General features: G+C 43.2%; 1 protein-coding gene across 4 annotated transcripts in view; it reads right to left on the bottom strand.

Moving 5' to 3' along the window:
* LOC118509487 (zwei Ig domain protein zig-8) overlaps positions 1-25,073 on the bottom strand; it is a 239,003-nt gene that overhangs the window by 116,670 nt on the left and 97,260 nt on the right. For 3 of the 4 annotated variants that reach the window (XM_036050141.1, XM_036050139.1, XM_036050140.1), the window contains 2 exons: positions 15,785-15,912; positions 433-522 (listed from right to left, as the gene is read on the bottom strand). In XM_036050141.1, the coding sequence (XP_035906034.1) occupies positions 433-522; positions 15,785-15,912 (218 nt within the window). The remainder of the gene's footprint in view (positions 1-432; positions 523-15,784; positions 15,913-25,073) is intronic. The other variant, XM_036050142.1, reaches the window with a different exon arrangement.

The following is a 25,073-nucleotide window of genomic DNA, read 5'->3' on the forward strand; positions in this document are numbered from 1 at the left end:
ATTTTTTTTTAGCCTTTCTACTAAAATTTAACAAGCTTGCTTTAAATAACAAGCTTCTGCTAAAAAAATTGTCAAAAGAAATTTTAATTGTTAGACAAACAAAGATACAACTTAAAACGTATTGCTAATGAATGATTTAACGATCATTATTGTGTGAATAAAATGATACAAAGACTACTTAAAACAATGAAACGATTTTAAAGAATACCAAAACGTGTTTCTAATGCTAAATATGGATGACGGTACTACCAATTTTCCAGCGATACCTGATCACTTTATTTCTATAAGTGCACCGGCATGTTTATGTTTTTCACATTTGCACCTCAAGTGCCAAAAACCACAAACATGGCCGGTTTTTTGTAGTAAAATTTTCTTCATCTATCTTTTGGTGCAACGGTGAGAAGGAAATGCAAATCAAACACTTAGACAAACCCAATTTACACCCACTCTGTCCACGCCGGCCACTTTGCACACCAGGAACGCGACACCACCAAGCTGGACGGTTGTGTTGTGCGCCATCACCTGAAAGTATTGAGAAACGGAAAGAAAACAGACGGAGAACATTGTAAGTTTGCTTTCACCAGGGAATATAGTCATCATCGGTAGTGCGGGAAATCGAAAGCAAAACGAAACCAAAAGTAACCAATTTGGGCAAATAGCAAATTACATTACATCACATCCGCGTGCGCCACATCTGCGGCCACATACATACAGTACGGAACGAGATGGCAATGAAAGGGAACGAGGCAATTGGATGAATCGGGGAGGTTTCCGCTTATAAATACAAATAATCATCATTTATCTTCGTGATTGATGAGTGCGCGGTTTGTGCTAATCTTTCGTTCATCGCTCAAACAGGCAAGTAGTGCTTGGAGCGCATCTCTCCCGACTGCTGCGGCAATGCTTTTCGATTTTGATGTGGTAATAAATTAATGTAGAAAATGTTTTTTTCTACTTCTTATTTTCATGCTGTTTTGCATACACCAAGAAGCAGGCGAAATGGGATCGGGTTTTTTGTGCTTATTTCTTCTTGAACATTTGAGACTTGAAATTTGAGTTTAATCAATTAACGAGCGAGTGTAATTAATATTTATTAGCCACCGAGGCACCGGGCACCGAGTCTTCTATCGTTTCTAAATTTAATTATTGTGACAGTGCTGTGGTTGTAACAGTTGCGTCACTGAATATCTTAAATTGAAGTTCTAAAACCGATTACTCTTAAGAAATAAGGAAAAAACAATTCGATATATCGCCAAGAAGTATCGTACAACGATTCGTCACGCTTTAACTAATAGCTTAACTGAATAAGTTGCCTTGAAAGAGTTATATCCGTCCCGATCGAAACAATACGGCACAAATCGAACCAAGGCACCATTTTGACGATTCATAATTTTACCCGGTTAAAGCATGGTGAGCCTTCATCACTTCACAGGTGCCCTGCCGTCTGAAAAGAAGCGCTTGGAACGCAAAAAAAGAGCTTCCAACAATTGCTTCCGCACTTGACATTTGGATCGCGTACGTAATAATATGCAAATAGAGGCATGGACATAAAAATCTACTTTGAAAATTTGTGCTCAAACGAAACCGAGCCCCGGGGCACAGGATCGCTTGGCGTTTTCCAGGTGTGCTCCCGGGCGCAACTCTACAGCTGGATGGGTGGTGGTAGCTCAGTGCAGCGTCTTGACGACGTAAACGACCCATAAAGTATATATGGCTGCCTGCATAATGCCAAACCGGGTAGGGGGAATATGGCCACCTTAACTGACGCTGTGGCAAGGTGGAAGGAAGACCACACACTCACACATGTGTGTGTGTGTGTCTGTGTGTGTGTGAGAGTTTTCGTATGTGTGGCGCTACCATTTCGGATGGCATCGTTACCATTCCGTTGCCGCAGTCAATATTTGTCAAATGTTTGTGAAAGATTTATTTCATCCACCGGTGCCGTACCAGTCTAGAGGTGGTTGGATGAAGGAGAGTGTGTGTGTGTGAGAGAGCTACCATAGGTGGTGGTTTTGTAGAATATAAATAATATTCCACCAGGATTTTCTCGGTAAGCTGGTACAGTCCTCGTCCTGGACGGGGTCGATTTCCATTACAGTTCTGCATTTTTTCCTCAGAAACAGAACGAAAGGTAAAGGATAACTGATTTTGGTTTGGACGAGTGTTTCTGCATTTTCTGGGGATTGGTCGTGGCACACCTTTCGTACGACAAAAGGCAACGAGTGATTCGTTGGTAAACGCTTGCGGTCGCTTGCTATTTCCGGGGAGAGCTAGCAGGACCTAGCCGTTATGGGTTGGTCGTAAAGCGACGAAATGCAAATTTAAGAACATTCTGGCCCCTGGTTGGATGGATTTGCGTGCACAGCTGTCAGGTTTAAAGTGGGAGTGATCACGAAGAATCTTGTTCTTGTTGCAACAATGTAAACAATTGTAAGAAATTAGAGCGAGTTAAGATTAGTTAAACAATCTCGAAACTGTAGTTGATCACTCAATATAAAAAGAGTAGTGTTTACTTTAAGTAAGTGTTGCTAATAGATCAAAGTTCATATGTCTCTGATGGGATGTGTCAATAGGTCCTTCGAAGTAATATTGAAGTAAACTTCAAACATTGAACGCCACATGCGTGTACAAATACTAATCTAAAGTTCAGTAAGGCCTGTCCCGAGGCCTACTCATGAGTAAATAAACCAAAGGCCATTCGTGCCAATTCTAACTTACTCATTGATTTATCAGGAAAGGTCGAAACAATTTGCTACACTTGTTACTTTTATTATGATGTTTTTGATTTTTTGAGGCGATAACGGTGCCGGTCTCCACACGGTACGACCGGGATTCAAATCTCATCCAGACCACCTCCCCATACGTAGCGCTGTCTAATTTGCTATGGGAACAATCAAGTCAGAGAAAGCCAGAAAAGGCAGACCGAGACCTCACGAGGTTGTAGTGCCAAGGAAGAAGAATAAGAAGTTTTTTGATAGTGGGCACAAGGCATTGCCGACATGACTAGCAATTTTTACTAATTTTTTTGAAATAAATCTTTTAGGAATTTGCTTGGTTCGTTAAAAAATATTCACTCTAATGTGATCCGAAGCAAGGGTCACATCGGCGCCGATCTTCACACGGCAATACTGGGGTTCAATTCCCATCCGGACCGTTTCTCCGAAGTGAGAACTGACTATACAACTACGTGGTATTATTGAGGCTAGTAAGCCGGAAATGGCAAGCATGACCTAAAAGCTTGTAAGGCCAAAGAAGCAGACTATGACAATGAATACTTGGCTAAAAATTCATGAAAAGTACATAAGATTTTATTCCACATCTAAGAATAAACCTTCAAAATTAGGCAACGATTGCCCGAAAAACTAATAAACTCATAAATAAACAGAGCCAAATACTCAGAAAATAGCATCAGTGAATTCACAGGGATTCTCATTGATCCTATCATGCGTACTCCAAGCCCCGTTGACCGCAAAATTTATTTGGTGAGACTTTGAAAATCGATACATAGTAAACAACTATGATCCAAAAACTAGAACTAAGCGTGCGAGACCCAGAATACCGTATTGTAATATTGTAGTGTATTATACACTTTCGTAGAAAATTCGTTTTTCGTAGAATTTATTGCATTCACTATCAAGTTTTGCTTTTTTAAACAAAGAAATAGGGTTTGTACAGTATATCAATAGAATAAAGGGGTTTGTTCAAAGCAACTTCTAGCTCTTTCCATAAGTAACCAACCAAAGCACGGCACAAATCAGCACCAGCTGATAAAACAGGATGTTAGCAATCATCAAACGAATTATGCCCCCGTCCAAACCGAAGTTCGAGTTGCCCGCCGGTTCATTTATCAACAATTTAATAAAGAATATCAATTTCATTCGCTGTCACGAACAATTTCCACTCGCTCACCTCGCACCGAGAACAGCTCAGGTTAATCGTTCTACGTCCAGTGCCCTTTCACATTTGCCCGCTTTGGGGCAAAATAAATGTGGGCTTTTTTATCGTTCGCTAGCACTTCAGCTCGTACAATCAGTTTTAGAATTGGCTGAGTGAAAGCTTTTTCATTTTAAACTAGGTACAGTAAAATGGTGCCGGCGTAAGGGGGTGAAAACATATCCTGCAAACTCCCACATTGGCAATGATATGTGATATTGTCGCCCGGAGAGGTTCAATTATGGTCCGGGCGATAATATCATTCCCATCGGCGGAAATGGCTCTATGTTTTATGTGGTGATTTTTTATTTGTGTGCAGGTCAGTTTTTTTTCACTGCCGTTGCTGGGTGGGAAACCCCTTTCGTGGGTTGATAATATCTGGCCTGTCTGCAAAATGTGCAGACCAACACCTGGGGAAATTTGTGGATGTGGAGTGTGTGGTCTATTCGTTACGGTTACGCTACTAAATCATGGAGTCGTAAGTTTCCTTTTTTACCCGTTTAATGGTTTAGTTTTATATGTTACAAAAAATCACATCAAAGCTGGGCACATTAAATTAAACAGCTGCGGTTAGAGTAGATCATATCACATGAGAACTAGAAATTGTTAGAGTTAAAGATATTGCATTGAAAAGGCTTCATTTTTTTTTAAAACGCTAAGCAGCAATTCTTAAAAATGATTTCCATTCGTTCCATGCACGACGTTCGATCGCTTTGTTTATTTGTGTTACTCTACAAGCTCTTCCCAACGTCCGAAATATTCAACATTGACCATAAGGTTCTTACAGCTTCACATTTCCATCATGATACAATGACCATCCGGTTTACAATCGTACGACCATCTACAGCAACTGGCCCCTAAACGAACTGTCAAAGCCATAACTCACCGGAAACGGCAGTACCGGTCCGAAATTTTGAGCATCCAAGCCTGCTGTTCCTTTTCCCCTCTTTTTTTTTTTTGCTGGTTGACCCTTACTTGCTCACCCGGCTGGGTTGCCAATTGTTTTTGTCCAGGATGGCCGATTGGCCGCTTAACTTTTCGCTCGTTATGCTGGCTTTACGGTGTTTGATGGGTTCAGACAAGGAACCGACGTCGCCCACACGCTAGATAAACATGGACAAACGTTTGACTGCGATTCCCGAGCGTTACGACATCGGGCTGCTGATGCGTAGGTTTCAGGGCCGTGTTTTTGAAAGTCATAAAATGGTTATAATTTTATTAGCACATCTTTGAGCCTGCTGTGCCCTAGGGCTGTGATGTGGCGCACTGCTGCTGCGGCATTCCGGGTTTCGGAGAGTGGTGGGATTTCTCCAGAGGATGTCGTTGAACGGCATCGCACGATCGCATCTGCCATGAGGCTGGATAATTTTTCTCCGACCGCTTCTAGCCTAATCCTCTTCGTCGGTGAAGCTATCGCTTCAATCCTGAGGGCTGCCGCACGCTGTGAGAAGTTAATTTTTCACCTCACCCCTATTGAGCGACTTTACGGCCAGGATGATGAATAACCGGCAAACAGCCTACCGGCTTACTATGGCAGCCATACAATCATGCTGCAAACTGTTCGGGATTTGTGAGCGAAGAGTTTGAAGAATTGTTCCAAAATTAGAAGCAATCGAGTGGAACAGAATCGTACCACAGCTGGAGCTTTAGAAAGGGAGGGGGGGGGGACACTTGTACGGCTCGAGAAAACTGTTAAGGGTGTTGGGTGTTGAGAACAGGGCATGGCGAAATATTAGACGAACCATTTCACCTTCTATTTCTTCCACGGTAGGAAAAATCGAATTTCAGTGTCATGAAGAATTGAACCTATTGAAAGGACGAAGAATTGCCTGACTGTTGAGAGTGGTCGAGTGCTACTCAAGCAAACAATAGGGTTCCGGTTGAATGAACTGCTATGCACAAAGTGATGAATTTTACAAAACCATGAAAGCTTTGCAAACATTTTTGGATGGAAAAACGGGAAAATAATACGAAGCATTTTTCTCATAACATTTGCTGCTAGAGCATAGCTGCACCGAATGTTAAATATAACACGCCTTTAGGAATGGAAGAGACACCAACGAGTTACTGCTTATTTTTAGAACTTTTTTACAAAATTAAGCGGAAAAAGCAGAGAAGGATCTCCAATTATATGAATGATCGGAGTCTAGAGCTATGCGGAAATAGTCGCATGCATGACAAGGACCCTAACACGAATAGGTTCTTTCGACGAGGATGCCTTTTAGATGATTAAGTTTCTTGGCAGATTGGACTGGACGACAAAGTTTAAAAGGCCTTTAGTACGATAAGAGCTACTTCATTCGGGACATACCTTAATAAGGGTCTGATGAGGACGCTTCGACTACTTTTGGTAAACACGGTATCTTGGAAGAAGAGATATCTTCCTGCAACAGCTTGAATCATCAAAATATTTTTAAAAGAAGCGTATTGACCGACAAAGCCTTTATGATAATGAGGTTTCATGGTATGTGATCCTTTGCTCTAAACTGAGCATTAGTGAACAAGAGCTTTTTGCATACTGGGTCTGATGGAAAGAGAAGAAAGAAAGGAACTGTGAGCTCAGAGACCTCTTCAACTCAGCCGAAAAAGAGGAAAATGAGGTCCCTTGATTGACAAAGTCCATTGGAAGAAGAAGCCTATTCAATTATGAACTCAGGAGATAAGAGAGGTTTTCCTGATGAAATCTCTATCCGGGTCTTAAAGTTTCCCGATATATGAGGTACTATAAATGACGATGTCCCTTGGAAGTTTCTGAAAATGAAGGTATTGAAAAAATAAGGCACCTTGGACGACAAGCACTCTACCAATATTAGATCTCTTAATTGACGAGACTAAGGAATGTACAAGCATCATCTATGAGCTCAGGGGATGGAAGAGTATCCAGATCTTACAGTCTCCTAGAGTAGATGAGGTCCTATAAACGAATATGTCCCTTTAAAGTTCCTAGGCAAGGATTGGTTCTAAAAGATAAGGCATATTGGATAGCAAGCACTCTACGAGGATCAGGCTTCTTGATTGACGAGGACCATATAATGAAGAAGCCTCTAACACAAGCTTTGGGGATAGAAAACAATTGCATGACGAAGAAGAAGTCTTTAAGCCTTCTGATAGTTGGAGTCCTATTGATGATGAGGACTTTTCAAAGTTCCTAGCCATAGAGTGGTTTAGAGGATAAGAAACATATTTTAGGTGAAATTCATCTGAATTGAAAATTAGCTTTTTATGATGGTCGATCATTCTGCCACTCGGCAGTTAAACTCTCTACTCTGACCGTCTAAATATTTGTATACTAAAGTTTCATGAAACTGTTCCCAACGGCTCATTTTGTTGATCTTTCAACATCATTTCGTAACAAATATTTCTTTTATCTTCTATTGCACGAACCAACGCTTCAGTTCCCCACTTTAAACAGGTATGATTTTCGCAGCCCAAATATCCCTCGTGCCATATCGTAAGCAACATTAAGATATGTTCCGTCCGCAATGAGACACCCGTAAACTACCGTACCTTATGACAATTGTTTTCCCAAAGTACGCGCTGGCAGCAAGTTGAACTTTTGTCGTTTGTTAGGCCGGCAACAAACAAAAAAACAAGTGCTCAAGTGAAATAAAACCTCACAACACAAACGTTCGGTCCGTACCGGTGGCCGTGGGCGCATTACCGTTCACCCCTTTTTCCTGCTTTTTGGCGTTATGTGGCCGCCTTCCTATTTTGCATTCGACATCAAACTTAAATAGCATAATCATTGGATAACTTTGCGGAGCAAATGGTGTAGCTCGTAAAAATGGCAAGTTCATGGATTGTCTCGATGAGCGGCACTGCCAAACAGGCCGTGGGAAGCGTTGTGGTTTTCTGCTGGTCAGAGTTAGGGTGGGTAGAGCTCAGTGGCAAAGTTGCGTTTTAATCCTCACCGTCGTGTTCAACTCTTTGTATTTGGCTCTTTCCTTTGTGACTTGTTTCGCTTGCGTTGGTGAACGTGGATTACGAGAAAAATCGTTTGTTTTGCCCAAGTATTCCAAGTACTCAGTTACGTCTTCTATCCAGTCTTCTCCTGTAGGCTTCTATGGTGCCTTACTTGCGGTTTTGATACCGTGATTTCCGCTAATGTTAAACTCACTGTCATCCACCGCTCGCTAGCGCCACCCGAGTGTCATTAAAAGCGGGCCACCGATAACACGCCGCCCGAAGAAGTTGGTGTCAAGCAACAAGGCAAGTTGTAATTTTTTTTTTTTTTTTTTTCATAAAGAACGGCCTGGCCGTATTGCTAAGGCAAGTTGTAATGTCGGGAACAATTTGTGAAATTGAAAAACTTTCCACTGTTACAACGTGTCGCCGTATCGGAAGCGAGATTTGACCAACGCCTTGGATTGGGTGGATCGGGTGCGGTGTGATGAAATCAAATGATGCAAAAGTTTGAGCTACACCCGATGGTTCGCGACCAGGATCCGAAGGGAAAATCTCATTTGCCCGCACTGGCTTCGTCGTTTTCCTCGCCAACCCCCACCAGGGCACTTACCAGGGCGCTCATCTATCACGTCCTTTCTAGCATGTTTTATAACTCTTAACCTGTACCGGTACCATCGTTTCATACTTAAGGGGCCTTGCGTACAAAAGTACTGGGCGCTAGCGGACGGGTGCTCAAAAAATGGTTGGAAGTTATTGCGAAACGAACGAAACACTAGCACCAGCTTTCTGGCCTGAGCCATCAGATGCAAACGTTGAACCGGAAGCGTTTATGGGAAGGAGACGCCGGACCGGAAGGCTACCGTGGGTACTCTAGTTTTTGCGTGTCATGATAAAACTGTCACCGGAGAAATATCCTGGCGCTATTGTTTTTCTCCCCTCTCTATCTCTCTCTCTCGCACACACACACATACTGTTGTAACCGGTTACTCTGATCGCGTGTAAGTGGACTGTTTCTGCTAAAGGGCGTAGTAACGCGAACCCCGGAGTGACATCATTTGTTTCCGGTTACTAGTTATTTAATTCCTGCTTCTCCCAGCTCAGAGGGGTTTTCCTCATTTCCCGAGCCCGCATAAAAAGCACCATAAGGGCGCTTGTCTTGTTTTAGTTTTTGGTGGCGGCGCCAAAAACAGCACCCGTTGAAAGAGCTATTAAAATAAACAAACCGTGAAACATCATTTCGTTAGCACCGCATTACAAGCATCGGTTTTCGCGTTGTTTTGGAAAAATCAACAAGCTTGCTGGTTTTGGGGAGGTAGAAATGAAGTAATGGAAATACGGTAATGGGGGTGCGAGGTGAGCGCTTTCTGCGTTTGCCATGCGTGTGTGTGTGTGTGTGTGGGTGCCGTTGATGTAAATTGGAGGAGCAGGAAATTTGTAATTAATTTTTAACCATTCAACCACACACACACACACAGTGACACGCCTCCAGGGAAGGAACAAATCGGGGTGTGGTTCTCAGGATCACGAGAAGCGTAGCGATGTAAAACCATTACAATGGGACTCGTTCATCGGGTTGAGTGGTTGACGGGTGGAATGGATTTTAAATTACATGCAGTTATCATAATTTAATGGTTTGTAACCCACTCCGGCCCGTTCCGGCGGGGGTTTCGATGTAAAGAGCATTAAATTGATCCATTCGAATGGTGCTGTTGGTTGCAGCGAGCGGAAATTGAATTATGATTCGTCTCATGAAGTTATTTGCTATGAGTATGATTTATTTCAATTCGGAGTAATATTTGTACATTACTGATTGTTTTGGAAATTTATTTAAAGAATCTAATCGTTACTTAAAGTTTAAAATTTGAAATAAAAAATGCCTCAATTTCATCGCTATTTAGTGCTCTTTCAAAAACTTTGAACGCAGCGCTTCCGTAAGGATAGTCCTCTTATCTAATTCTTTCAGTCCTAGGTATTTTACTTTGAAATGATACAGCAAACAAACTCCTTCAGGTCTCATTTATCTTTGTATCGTGAAGGCTTTCTACTAGAAAACTTATGCTATTATAACCGTCCTGTTTTGAGCAATCAGTAGTCTTTTTGTCTGTTCAGGTAATAGTCAGCAAGAATCAAGAAAGTAGCAATGGGTCTTTGTTAGGCCTCTAAGGCAGATAAGTAATCTACCAAATTAAATTAAATTAAAAAGACGAATTTCAGCCATGATTCATCTCAGGAGCTATGACTAATCTAGAACTGGAACATTCAAAATTACAGATATTTTTAAGCTGCAATAAAATTCAATTGGATGTTCAAAATAACCATCCAGAAAATACCAATCATCAATATTACAGCCATTAACTCCTGCTGGTATAGGGACAGAATTTCTTCAAGTGTACTATGGTTTATCCTTAACACCAGTAAGACAACATTATTGTGGTTTTGCTCGTTCTAGCTCGCTAGTTGATTGCTCACCACTCTTTTTAGCCTGATCCCCGGACTGGTGGTTCTGCCCATTTCTACTCATCTTGTTGTCATTTTGTTTCCTTACTGACAGATGGTTTGGAACTTTACAAAGTTAGTTCTCTATCCAGAACTAATGAACACCTTTTATATGTGTTCGAGAAGATCAAGCTCACCAGGATGTTCACAACGAATGAGGGTCTGTTGATCGAAAACGCTTGACTCTGGGAGATTTACTATGTCATAAGATTTTTATAAACACCCTTGTTTATGCAAGCTAGTTATTCAATATTTAAGCCGCAGTGACAGTCAGAATTACACAAAAAAAGCTTTATTCGGGAGTCAAATTGTCTAAGACAGTAATGTAGTGGCGGTCCAGATGAAAATTTGAACCCCGGCCCTGCCGTGTGAAGACCGGCGCCGCTGTCGAATCGGCCACCGAAACGCACCTATCAAATATAAATATATCCTTAAATCGCAGAGAGAGTTTAACAAATTTGTATAATATTCAGCACAATATAGCACTCATACACACGGAACATGCAATTAGCATGATTACAATGCAAAACGACTTGTTACTACTGTTACACTGATGAAATAATCACCCTCAATCGGAGGGCCAATCGAACCGCTCCGTAAGCTAGTTCCGGTTCCCAAACATCACTGTACCGGAAGTTCGTATCATCCCGTACGGATAACGGAGCGCCTTGTTCCTCTCCTCCGCCAGTAGGCAAAACTTTCCTATATATGGTCAATTGAGCAGAAAATGGAGAAATTGATTTCCCCACGCCCATTGCTTACCACAACCTTGCTCAAATTGTGCTCCGATTCGTCGTCCGACTGGTGTGACTCGGTTTGCAGGTTGGAAGTGGGAAGCATTGGGAGGAAAAAGAAAAACGATGTAACTGATTGTTCAGCACCCGAGACTTCAAACGGTTGACGAGGTGAAAGAGAAGGAGAGAGAGAGAGAGTGCGAGTGCTTTCCCTTTCATCACGCCACTCGTTTGCCAGGGTCGGTTAGTTTTCTTCTTCTTTTTACTCGGTGTTTTGTGTGACTTCCATCCCTACGTTTCCGGCCCAAAGTTGCTGTCCGGTAGCTGTCAAACGGAATCCACCCGTAATACCAAACAATCCTAGTGTCCGTACACTATTTCGCTAGGATGTAGGATGGCGACATTGCGATGGGTTTCGGAATTCGCTCCCTAGGGTTTTTTGCGAATGCGAAGAATGGTGGTCAGTTTGATGGGAAAATAGGCTCGAGCAGCTACTCCCCTGTCCGGGGGGACGGTTTGTTTGCGGTCATTTGTGGGTCAGTAAATTGCAAACGGTACAATGAACTTCACGGCACTCCTTCTAGGAGCTAGCAATAAGACATTACCGAGAGGTGTGGATGCTGTATGAGCGCTTCAAGGACGCGGTACACCAAACAAAATTACCTTCCCACCCACAAAACAAGCGAAATCTAAATGACAAATGATCCAAAATTACGGTCCGACATTTGACGAAGGTCGGACCGGTGAAGTTGTGGGAATATGGATGCCGGAGCCGAGGTCGGTAACGAAACAAGGCCAGGCTCCGAGGAGATGTCGACACCACAGCAGTGGTGAAGATAAATTGATCAGCGCGAGAAAAATAGCCACATGAAGTACAACTATTCCTTCCCATTTCGTACTGTGGTGCAATAGAAAGAAAAAACACACACTTCCTTAAGACGAACCGAACGGTGTCCAGAAGGAAAAAGGTTCATTGCTTCCACGTGATCCTCATCAGGCAGCCATCGTGTCCTTCAGCAATGAGGTAGAAAAAAAAAAACACAGGCCTAGTGAAAGGTGTTTTCTTCACTCGTGTCCTTCGTCTAGCGACCCGGATCTAGGTCGACGGGGAAAGGCTGAGAACTTCTGGCCCATTTACGCAACTAACTACCATTGTCCGGACCGGTTACAAAGGGACAGGAAGCTTCGAATGCCATGCGATAAATGCCACCGTTTGTGAGACACACATTCACTCCATCATGGAACTCCAGGTGAACTGCTGCAGGTTTCGCAGATGTTTTTTCCCGCCGATGTCTACCTACGCAGACACAAAAAACAACACGAGAACGAAACAATCTTGCCGAAAAAAAACAAGATGGTCTTTTTCGGTCAAAGTGTCCAAATCCTTAACATGGGTCAGTGGACGACAGGAAGGCTCGCAATCTTTAAAAAAAAAGTACGCACCGACAAAAAACAGCGCGCTCTGGATGACTGAAAAGATATTAATAGTGTTTTTGCGTAGGGTGAACAATTCCAGCCAGCCGGAGAAGATGATACCGGCGAGCACACCTTGGCAGGCCGAAATCCGGCATGTCTGGCTCTCTGCTACCGACCTATCATCATCCAGCTTCCGGTTCATCTCGATCCTTCGAGCCACACCGAAAGATTGTCACTCAGGGCACCCTGACACCATTAGCCCTGCGGGGTGTTATCGGACTAGAGATGGGTTGGGGTATTTTTTTTCCTCTTCCTCTATTTGCCTTTTGCCTTACCGTTCGCCGGAGCATGGATCAGCTTTCTTTTGTCCATCCAAGGGTGACCATTCCTGCTGCGCTGCGGTGGTCGGAAATGTTAATGACAGCGGCACATCCTGCGCCATACGATACGTTTCCCCCCCTAGGTGGGAACGGTTAATGGGAAATTGTTTGGCCTACCGGTCGATCAGGTTTGCGCATTTGATTTTGAAACGTCTGGAGCCGGTGGTGCTGGTTTGTGTGATATTTGGGATTGTGTATTGTTTTGTTTTTTTTTTTCCTTTTGGTTGGAACAATATTACATTCCACTAGGTAAATCTTATCTTCCCTTCGGTTTGTTTTGTTTTTCGCAATTCTATAACAAATCTTTTTACCACTTTTTAATTTAATTCTAAAAGAGTACCGGATTAATGAAATCGAAGTTAAATTAAAACAAAAACAGAATAAAAATTCTAAACTTATCAAAATTTAAGGAAAGGAATATAAAATATAAAAGAATTGAAAACATAGCACTAACTCAATGAAAATTATAAAAAATAGAATATATTAAGCAAATATTTACAAAAAATAAGTAAACAAGCATGTTGTCCTAAATAAAGCCAAATTACTGTTTATTTCAGACCAAATACCAAACCAACGCAAACAACAAAACAGAAAGCAATTTTTGCGTAAAACTGTAAGTGAAATGAGCAGCAGAGATTGCGAAATCAGGCAAGATATGAATTCATTAGCCTTGGAGCAACCACCCTGACCCACAGTGCTCGCGCAAACAAAAACAAGTGCCAACAACTTTCCTCCTCCCACGCCGCTACACCTCTCACTGCGTTCCACCCACACCATTCCACGCCACTTTTCCGGCACAGGATCTTGTTACCAATGCCTGCGAGCTTGCAGAACAAAGGACGAACGCGATGTGTATATACCATCGACGAGTGAGCCGCCCGATGAGCAAATAAAAAGGCATCTTCCCTTCACGGTGCAGCTTACGTAAGTCAGTCAGGGGCATCATCATAACGGCCAAGCTTTACCAGCCCGGCTCAGCCCACCAGCCAGCCCGATCGTGACCAACAGGGGCGGCGACATGATGTTAATTAATTTTGCTTATTTGAAATGGTTGTGTGCGTGTGTGTGTAAGCGGGGGGTTGGCGTGCACACGCCCCATTCACCCTGGCCAAGCTCTGGCCGACCAGACCAGAGGGCGAATCGTTCTGGGTTGATGATTATCTATTTACGGGTGTGATTCCATCCGACCCGAGAACTTTTGAGGCGTACTTGTACACCACCCACCCTCCCTTGTTTTCCTTGCCCTCCTTGTTCCTCCTCTTACCCAACAACCACAACAAACCACACCAGATTTCGCACCTCAAGCACCTACCATCGCGAGTGTCACGAGGGTTAAGGTAAACTTTTCTTTAAGAAAGCGGATTAGAAGAAGGTGTGCAAGTCTAACACCTGGTAATTAGCGTCGGGACTTCCTGCCTCTCACCAGCATGCGTGTGTGTGTGTGCTTTGTTCGCTACCGGTATCGTTACTCTGTAAAGTGAAAGGAAGCACTAAACGGTGTAACGAGCAGCTGGAACAACAAAACCCACTGATCTGTGAACGGAGGATGGGCTGTCCGGGAGAGCAAATTAAGCAAAATGGTCTCATCCGGCTGCATGGGATGCGTATCGAACGAGGCGGATAATGACGGCGTTGCCCTAAACTAGTTCGCCAATTTTGATGCGCACTGTTGCATGGCTGTTGTAAAAGTTCTAATTAGAAATGGCTGTAAGCTTTCAGCAATATGGATCGCTTTGGTGAATCGGTGCCCGGGTTGGTGGAGAGATTTAATGAGAAGCTTTAAGATAAGCTGAAGTTGAGCAGGTTGTAGTGGTGATGTGAGCAATATTCATTTATTTCCTAATTTTTGTTTCACTTTTTTTTGGCTTAGAGGGTGATTAGTTGTATAGAGCCTGCCTCGATCTTTAAATCTGAGTTAGTTTTGGTAAGACTGTTTAGAAAGTTGACGTTTAAACAAACTACTCGATAAACGTGGTTGAAGCAGTTGGGAATCCCAAACAAGTTGGCCGAGGCAATATCGGTGCCGGTCCTCACACGGCAGGACCAGGGATCAGATTCCACCCAGACCGGCTCCCCGTATACAGGACTATAGAGCTATGAGTAAAAAATGGCAGGCACAGACTTCTGGAGACTGTAGTGCCAAGGAAAACGAAGAAGAATAGGAGATTCGATATTGGACTTGGTCCGCGAATGATTTAAAGTGGAGCAGTCAAAATCAGTGATAGATCTGACAACGCCTGTTGCAGCAAGCATGGCAACATAACTATTTTGAGCCTCGAGAACAACAACATGATATATTGGTGTATGGCGCCTTTTCGTCTATTGTCAGACGCGCTCTCTTAGACGAGATCGCTTGATAATAGATGATTGGACTCCAGCGCCTTTCGTGGAAGATAAAGCTTGGACTACGAGAACCTTGCGACTGCGAGATCTCTTAGCAAGACAAAAAACCTAGGAAGAATCTCTTGAAACCCTTGACGACGAATTACCGTAAAATAGGAAGATAAGACCCCTTAGGAGACACGCCCGCTTACACGGCTAAGCATCTAACAGAGGCCCCCGGTTTCATATTGGAAGTCAATGAATGATTTTTGAAATTATTCAATTTAAGAATTATCTTTCTATTAAGATCTTCGAAGATAAAAGAACAGGATTGAAAGGAGAAGACTTCAAAGTTTGGATAGAGAAAACTTTTAAACTGTTCCTTAGATTAGGGAGATACGGGTCCTTAAGAGACAAGGCCGCTTGAATGACGAGGTCACTGGCAGAAGCCGCGTTATGATGTTTAGGTAGTTTGAAAACTACTCAATTTTAGAATATGTACATTAAAGTTACCAGATATAAATTTATGAAAAAAATGTATTCTTTTCCGGACCTAGTATAGAGACGAAAATGTAAACATAATTGTTAAAACCTTACCTCGCCGTCGTCTATGAGCGTCGAATCACTGCTGTCGAGGTGATTGTCTATCCTCCCGCTCGAGCTCAGCTGCCCAGACTCTAGCCATAGTTTTTTCCAGTCCGTGTTGGCCAGTATGGATTTGTTGTCTGCAATGGTACGAGATAAAACGGAATCGTTAGACAGTCGGCCCAGGTCTGCATACACCAAATGAAACAAATCGCTAATCAGATAAGTGAACCTGATGGGCTGAAAAGAAAGAAAAAAAACCCGAAACCAAAGCTAGACAACCGCAGAAATGACCATTCCTGGTTGTTTCGTCCGATAGTGAGCCTGGTTGGTCTTTTGCCGGAATCGACACTAGCCAACCAACGGCCCAGTATCAACGTGAGCGACGTATTCGTGAGTAGCAACGATCAACTCTGAACAGGATCCCCGTCCACGCAAACGCTCGACGTTAAAGGTGTTCGCGGAAATTTATTACCGTCCGCTGACCCAAGCTGTTACGTGTTTCTGCCCCTTCCTTCCCTCTCACCCTCCGTCAAATCAAAAGTATCCATCCCCTGGGTGAACTAACCAGCCACAAGAAAAGTTCTCTCTCTGGAGCAGGGAAAAGCAAACCGCGGAACCTGCACAGTAACATCTTTATCATCGAAGCGCGTCATTAGTGCCTGGTTTGGCCGTTGGCTGCGTAACGTTTTTTTTCGGTCATAGCCCCCTCTCCCACTACACAACCGCTTGCGGGAAAATTCCGTTCCAGTCCCTTAGGAACTAAGTTGGACTGGAGGAGGAAAACTGTGAGGAAAAACCCCGCTACGCAAGGGATGTGAAAAGTGATTGCAATGTTTGGAAGTTTGGTCGTTGTTAATGTGTGTGTGTGCCACCTACCGGAGAGCACGTCAAGGTGAACCGGTGGAGAAACCGAAGCAGAGTTCGATAATTAGAATCTCAACCATTAGGCAGTGTAGGGCAACCGTGTAGTAGCAACCGTGCGCATAGAAGGGATCTGTGAAAGGAATTTCAGACCTGTTTTTTCTCCTGCTCTCGATTTCCTGATTTCCCGATAAATGCCGTGCCGCAACTCAATCGTTTTTTCCTACCCCTCGTCATCAAACTTACCACCGGATGGATGAACGGATGGATGGATGGTTTTTTTTAAGGGGGGGTACTTTTTTCTACCACAAACCATTAGGATACTGAATGACTATTATTTCTCACTTCTTTTTAGCATGAAAGTTTCAAAAACGCGTGCGTGATTGCTATGGGCGAACAATTCAATTATGGTTTCCAGTCATACTGGTTTGGGGTTGCTTAATGATTGAACGGTAAAGGGTAAAGCAAAAGTTACTTTTAGATTGTATCTCACGCAAGGATTCGCTCAAACTTTTACATTTAAATTCACAACTTACAGTTTTATTTGATTTAAAAAATTCTGGGGAAGCATTCACTCGTCAGCAAAGTTACTGAATGCGATATAAACGTGAGGGTTTCGATTTTGTAAGGGATTTCACACACAGGAAAAAAACTAAATTGTAGGTTTAAACAGAGCATTTACGTTATTCAAGTTTACTTAGTCATTATGTCAAAAGTACTTTGTTAATCGTACCATGTCACGGAAGACGTATGAGTACAAGTATGAGAAATTTGTCGTTTAATTGACTAATAAATATAGCTTTTAACTTCCTAACGGGCTCTTTGTAATATTTACATTGACTCGGACTCGTGCTTCAACGTTCCTTTTTCACTTGCATTGGAAGTCTTGAGTTAATTCAAATCATGGCCTCCGCAGCAAGGTTTTCTTGTCGACTTACGAGGGAAATGTCGAGACCTTGCTGAACATCGTAAGCCAGGCATGACTAGAGTTGGCATTAAAGACTAAGATGTTGACTATCGACTAAGACTAAAATAGCTTGTTAGCTTACATGAACATTTTTGTTTGATCTTTCATACCACAAGCCAGTCAAAGTGTTGTCTTTGTTGGATTTAGTATTTCCGATAAACCACCATTGTCTGTGCCATCGGTTTTTGAAGACTTTCTAAAAACGGCATCACGGCAAAGATGAGGCTTCCAGCTACGTGAATTTCTTATATAAAACTACTATATTGGTTGTTTACTGATCAAGCCTTAAATTGTTTTGCTGGTTTGGCCTGGTACAACAATCCTCGATACCTTTCATGGTCTAGGAAGCTGGATCTGTTTAGTAGTATTTTGATCATATGACTGGCGTTGCAAAAAAGTAAACTACCGCTCGTTACTGCAGGTTAAGCTGTTAATTGAGTGTTTTTTTTTGTAATTTGTTTAGTGCAGTTTGTCTGAAAAGTCGTTCTGTTCCAAGGGCAAACGTGGGCAAACATCGTCAACAAACTGTAGATGGTTTAACAATTTAATCGATGTTTAGCTAATGATTTGATCATCAGTTTAAGGGATGTAAGAAGGTTTTATGATTTTGTTTTTGTAACTGGACGTTTGAACTTATGTGAATTTGGATGACAATTGCATTTGGTTTACTCAATTCTTAAATGTCCTAACTGCATTGCCCTTGTATCGGTGTTTGCACCTGATAGGTAGGCAATGCGCACACGTTCCTGGTGGCAAAGATCGGATGATTGGATTTAGGAATGATTTAGGGTTAGGAAAATCGAATGTACTTTGGACTCATTCTAAGATTATTCCAGCACTTATTTACCAGTTTTATCATTAACCAACGGAATTCGATCGATCAAGCTCACGGATGTGTAAAAAATGCCTAATTAACGATGTCGATACCCTTTTCATCGTTGAATCTGCTTTATCCTAAACGTCAAATCAGAAGCTACAGCGAATTTATCCCACATTCGAGAGTTAATCAATAAACCGTTTTAAACTTTATCCCTTAATTCTCTAAGCCAGCGTTTCTGTGAAACAGATTCGTACCTCACCTCATTAAACCTGGTTGTGCGAAAAGTGTAATATATTGGTGTTGAGTTTCAACCGAATAGACTCGACCTAATGGTTCCGTGTAGTTTTAAATTAAATGGTACGAAATCCGACTCGAACCATTTTACATCGTGCACCTCCATTGCGTACCAACCGGCGGGCGTAAAGTGTCCGTTAATCGATCGAGTTTTGGTTTGGCGCTTGGAAATGGTGCTGCCTAGCGCTACCCATGCTTCGATCCGGTTTCGATGGAATGTGCAGTGCAAAAGTGCAGCGGAAATGCCTCCAATTAGTTGCTTATATGTGAAGGTCTATTTGCACTTCGTATTAGTATAGAATCCGTCCAGGAAATCGACGGTTTGAGGTGGTCTCGGTATCGGGCGTGGAAAAGGTGGCAAGTGTTTCCCATTTGTAGTGCACACGAACAGGGTGCACTGCAACGCGTTTGCTACTGGTATGTGCGTGTGCGTATGTGTGAAAAGCGAGCAGAGCGACGAAACACCATTTGGTCCAATTTAGTGTACCGTAGAATTTGTCGAGTTGATTTAGAATCAATAATCGAGGTTCAATGAATCAATTGCGTATCGTTGTACGTTAAATGAGTGTGGTATTTCCCGGTGCTTCAGTTGAGGTGTATGTGTTTGGGTGGAGTTTAGAGCATGTTTTTTTCCTACCAGCCGAACCGATCAGGCATACAGGCACAGTAATGCAAGAGCGAGAAAGGGCAAACATTTCATTAAAATGCAGCGAAAACGACTATAGCTGCATGTTTAATTGCAACCACAGTAGCGTGTAGCCATGATTCGAACTGCTTCACTTCTAGCACCTTTAAAGCTGGCACTCTTCTTTAAGCATAAATTGAACGAACTCACTTCAATTCGTTCGGGCGCGCGGCCCTACGCGACCCATCGAACCATCTCGGCCGTCTGACAAGGGCGTGTGCACATTCGATCATTCCCCGAGGCCGAGGCTGGATTGTGCCACTTGATTGAGATGAAAGTGGAGCTGGGAAATTTTGAAATCGATATCCATTAGCGAAATATTCGCCCACTTTGGATGCCGGGTCATGAAGTGTAAAGGAATATGCCCGGCCGGTCATGTCGGGATCTCGCTCGATGAGCTCCCGCTAATGCGCTCTGTTAATGAAGGGTGCGTAGAAGGGGGTGAAGGGCACCGGTTGGATGGGTGGGGTGGGAAAGTTTGGTAAGCAAAAGTTGAACGTTCGGCTAGGGCCGTTGATGATGGAAAAGCAATATCAGTTCGCAGTGGAATGTGTCGATTAGCGACGAGTGGCAAATGGATCAATTTAGCCAAAGCCGGCTAAATGGAGAGTTTTGGTAAAGAATGTAAGAATTGGAATACGATTTTTCTCGTTGGAACACTGAGCCTTTCAATGAATAGTGGCTGGAAAGCTGTCAAATTACGGTGAATTGTTTTAAACACATGACCTGGTCCATACTGTGAGTGATTTTTAGTACAAAAATTTTTACTCATAGTAATTTTGGCCTTTAAATTAATAAATAAAATAATTTTGGCCTTTTTTGTGATACTATTAATAACGCTATGATATGAATTTTAAATGCTTATTTATGAAGCATATTCTCTACAAACACTTATACTCTGGGTCTAATTCGCTGCACGATGGTAAGATCATCGTACAGCTCGTAGAGCTCGTCATTGAAGCGGCTCCTCCAATGTCCTTCCACACATACGGGGCCAAAAATCCTTCTCAGCATCTTCCTCTCGAACGCGGCTAGGAGGGCTTCGTCAGTTTTGAACAGAGCCCTTGTCTCAGAGGCGTATGTGAGTACTGGGAATATAAATGTTCTGTACAGTCCCACCTTTGTCCGTCGCGCCAGGTATTTTTAATGAAGAAGTTCATCACCCCTGCGTAGATCAGTATTTGTTAGCAGGGCCGCTGGTGTCGTCACCATGATTTTGGTTTTCGCCTCGTTAATCTCCAACCCGAGGTTCTGTGCCGCACGCTCAATCCTTTGATAAGCTTCTGCTACATGGGAGAGCCTCAAACCGATGATGTATATGTCATCAGCGTATGCCAGGATCTGGATTGACTTATAGAAGATGGTCCCCGAAATTTCCACCTCCGAGTCGCGGATGGCTCTCTCTCGCGCTAGGTTGAAAAGGAGACAGGCAAGCCCATCTCATTGGCGCAAGCCCTTGGTGGTAGCAAAGGGCCGTGAGAGTTTTCCATCCACCTTCACCTGGCATGTGATGTTGGCCATCGTCATTCTTACAAGCCTGGTAAGCTTGGCCAGGATTCCAAAAGAGCTGTCATATGCGGCTTTACAATCAATGAAGAAATGGTAGGAGTGGAGCTGCTGCTCCGCCATTTTCTCCAAGATTTGCCGCATCGTGAAGATTTGGTCAGTGGTTGATTTTCCGTTTTGGAATCTTCTCTGATAGTTTCCGACTATCTCTTAGACAAATGGGACAAGTCGATCTTGTAAGATAAGGGAGAAAATCTTGTAGGCGGTATTCAACACCGTAATACCCCTGTTATTGCTGCACTCTAGCCTGTCTCCCTTCTTGTATATGGGATGGATGATACCAAGACTTCATTCACAAGGCATCGATTCGCTATCCAACACCTCAGTAATCTTTAGCTAGAATGCATTACATTCTTTCAAAGTGTTAGAGAACCAACGCGCGTAGCTTGTTCCTGAGTGTCAGTTATTGAGAGCCTTTAATGTATGAGGATTTAGTGCTGTTAACGGTGTTGATTCCTTGGGCTTCAAGTGTTCGACGAGTATTATTGAGACGAGTATCTTTTTCCTTGTTCTTGGTCCTGATCGGTTTTTGGCACTGGTGCGCTCTTTTAAATTGTATACCATATTTCCATTTCCATTTTGCACACTTGCCTATGTTCTCGGGACCTCATCCGTTAAAAGTATGCCTGCTGCTACACAACACCTTCTTAACTCTTAACTTATGCTAAAAATTAATTAATTTAATTTCAAATTGATTGCTTGCTTCCATGGCACAGTGTCAGTGTACGATATTCCAGAGGATGTTTGAAGATTATTGTAAATTATGTTTTCCAAATAATTGGTTTAACGAAAGCTTCACTACATATTTTATCTACTGTTAGTCAAATAGGGTCAGTGTTCTGGTCAATCCAAATTCGGCCATGAGTCAAACGTTTGCTCCAATGAACACTTATTAAATCAGCAAGAAGCCACTCTACGATAAGATACTGCATTACGACGTTGTCCTAACGTATGGCATAGAACCATCATATAATACAAACTAATTGCAAAATAAATCACTACACTGAAAGCCGGATAAAAACAAACTCACGCATTGAATAAGGGCGAATCGATCCACTGGCACATGACACGTAAATTAAGCAAAAGTTTCGGAACCAATCGCACGGAATAAGACGATTGACTTTGGGCGATCGAAAGTTTTTGCCAAAGCTCATTTTCTTCGCTTGAAAGCCGATCCGTTTCACGAGCAGTAAGCGCATGTGGACGCCGCATGCGAATGCGCTTCGCATTTTCCCATCTGAACACACACACACACATACAGGCAAGCAATACAAATTTACAACCCCAACGATAATGAACTGCGAACATTTCCTGCCGATCGAATCATAAATCTTACCGCAATGTCGTGTTTTGCTGCCCACACTTCGCCCAACCCAACAGACAAGTGCTTTAAGTTTTGTCCCGTAGGCGACCCGGTCCGGAAAACAATTTCCTCAACTTTTAGGCTTTTGTTTACGCAGCCGGGAGCCGCGAAGCGAAATGCGCTCCCGTCCGGGAGCAAAAAAGCCTGACCCTAATGTTTATTCTTTCACAATATATTTATATGTGTATCAATAGGCGAGGGTAGGGCGAAATTTGTTTTGGAAAGCGCACAGTTGGCTACGACCGGGGTCGCTACGGTCCGGCGGCGAAAAACGGTAATTGCTTGGGCGAAAACTTTCTATTCATACTACTGCAACTGAAGCCGAAAGGAAAGCTGGGGGCGGGGGGCGCGGGGGAAAAGTTTGACGTAAATGAAACGCAACAAAAATGGTCATTTCATTTCATTTTTCCCTTTTTTTCCCCATTTTGTGTAATGCCAACACGGACGGATGATGTAAAGTTTCGCGCGAGTGATCGAGTCCCGGCCGAAGAAGCGGACGGATGTTCGATGAAGGTAAAACACAATTATTGATCGTTCGATCTTGACGGTTAATGGCATCTTCAGCATTGAGAGAGAGAGAGAGAGGGAGCCAAAGAACCCACCCGAAGACGGGTCCTCACCTTGCTACGGTGACGGGGATTTTTCAGTCAACTCTTGGCAAAGTAAATCCATCATGTGCGAGACGGAGCAGGAGTTTTTTCACGTTGATTTGTGTCAACACATCCCGGCGCCCGGTAAAAGGAAAAGTTGGAAATCCAATTCCCAGCGCAACGGTACGTTTCTTTGTCCTCCTGTAGTCAACCTGGGTGCGCCGGGAACAATCTCCCACAGGCAGCTATCCGGCCACCAGTCAAAGTCGTCCTCGAACCAGATCATCATGTGCTGTAACATGATCGGATGGTTTTAGAGGAAGTTTATTTTATTTTGTTTTTTCTTCAAGGCAGAGATGACCTCCATCCACTTCTTCTTCCCGGGCACCTCAGACAGCACGTTCAAAGTAAGCAAATCAAAGTCCAGGCGCGTGTGAGTTTGTGTGTCTGTGAGCGAGTATCGGTAACACGTCCCGTTCCGGGAAAATCGTTCGGATACCCTGTCCTTCACAACAAACTACATTTGTTCAGCGCTTTCCCTGGTGGATAGGAGAACGTGGAACGCTCAACAAACTTTCCTCACACAGCACTCACAGTACGGCCGGGGTGGTTTTTTTTTTTCAATTTATTTGTTTATTTTTATCAACATTCCGGCGCTCAGTATCATCTGGCGATGGACGCAACCAGTAAGACACACTTGAATGGAAGCTGAGCTCTATTCATTGGGGAGTGTGCTAGACTCCGGTGGACGGTCCACGCTTTGTTAACAGGGGAAAAAAAGAACCTGCAATGTACTGCGGGAAAAGTGAAAGCATCTTTTTCCACGGTTCGGCTCTCGGTGTCCATGGGCTTGCGTGGCCCATTATTTGGTGGAGCTTTTCTAATAACGTTAGACGAGAAAGATGATACACTGTGTACATGGGGCGGTCACCATCACCGGGCGGCTTGGGACGTCTTTATCATTCATCAGGGAAAATTTTGGTCTGTCTGGATGCTGCTGGGAGTGGGTGCGCGATATTATGATGTGTAAGACGATATGGTTTCGCAATCCACTTGTGGCGCCAATCTCAAACCAAACACGGCAAAGCGCGCGCAGATTCTGCTATGATGAATCACTGTGTTTTTATTCGGTTTGGGGGGAGGTCTTGACTCCTGAAGATCGTGCGCCAAATAAATGCCAAATGGTGCCACTAATCTACCGTTCGAGGATGGTGAATGCGTCATCCACTTGAATTGGATGAAAAGCATCACTGAGCGATTCTGTCCCCAACGAAGCTCAGCTCTGTCACCGTAAATCGCCCATTACATCTCGTTGGAGCACACCTCATCTGGCACCAGTTTTGATGGACGGAAAAGGTGGAATAAACATCAGCTGAAAGAACCCATCGTAACGTAACGAATTGCAACCGGAGAAAAGGTTAAAACAATCCAACTCACAGCAGTCCAACGAAAGTCAACCGGGTCGATAAGACAAGGAAGCATCCAAGCGGACGTCATCAAAAGACGGTTGTTTTTGAAAAGCTCTTTTCTCGGAAGGCCATTGGCGAGGATTCTGAAGAAATAATTGGTTTGAATGTTGGAAGCTATCGGAATGGAAAATTGACTGTGAATACGGTACTACCGATAGGGATCGTTCCGGGAAAGAGCAGCAGGCCGGGTAGCATCACTCTACCTAGTGCTGGCAAAGGTGACCATATTTGCTGAATTCGTTTGGATCATTGTTTGTGGTCGTGCTCCTGTGCTGACTTGTTATATTTCTTGCACTGATTATTACGGGGAAATAGACTTTTGCTTTTAACGATCCGCATTCAGTGATGGATCAATCTATGGAAAGGAATCTGTATTTGTGGCAAGATCGAAAAGTGCATTTCATTTCAAGCGAATTTCAAAGGAATGGTAACTGTTTCATGTGAATCGTATCATTTCTTCATTATCAATTATCAGACACTGTATGACAATGGAAGTTCATTATTGTTGTCTTCTTCAGAAGGAATGTTATGTTCAGCGAACTCCCTATTTGGTGTAGCACACTACGATGAAATCGGGGAAAGTACGACACGTGTCTTACTAAATTCTATCTCAGAAGCACTTGAAGCGAAAATAACTACCGATAAACACAAAAAGGAAATCGGTGATGATATTCCGAGGAAAC

Source organism: Anopheles stephensi, chromosome 3 (genome assembly GCF_013141755.1).
Source record: "Anopheles stephensi strain Indian chromosome 3, UCI_ANSTEP_V1.0, whole genome shotgun sequence".
NCBI lineage: Eukaryota > Metazoa > Arthropoda > Insecta > Diptera > Culicidae > Anopheles > Anopheles stephensi.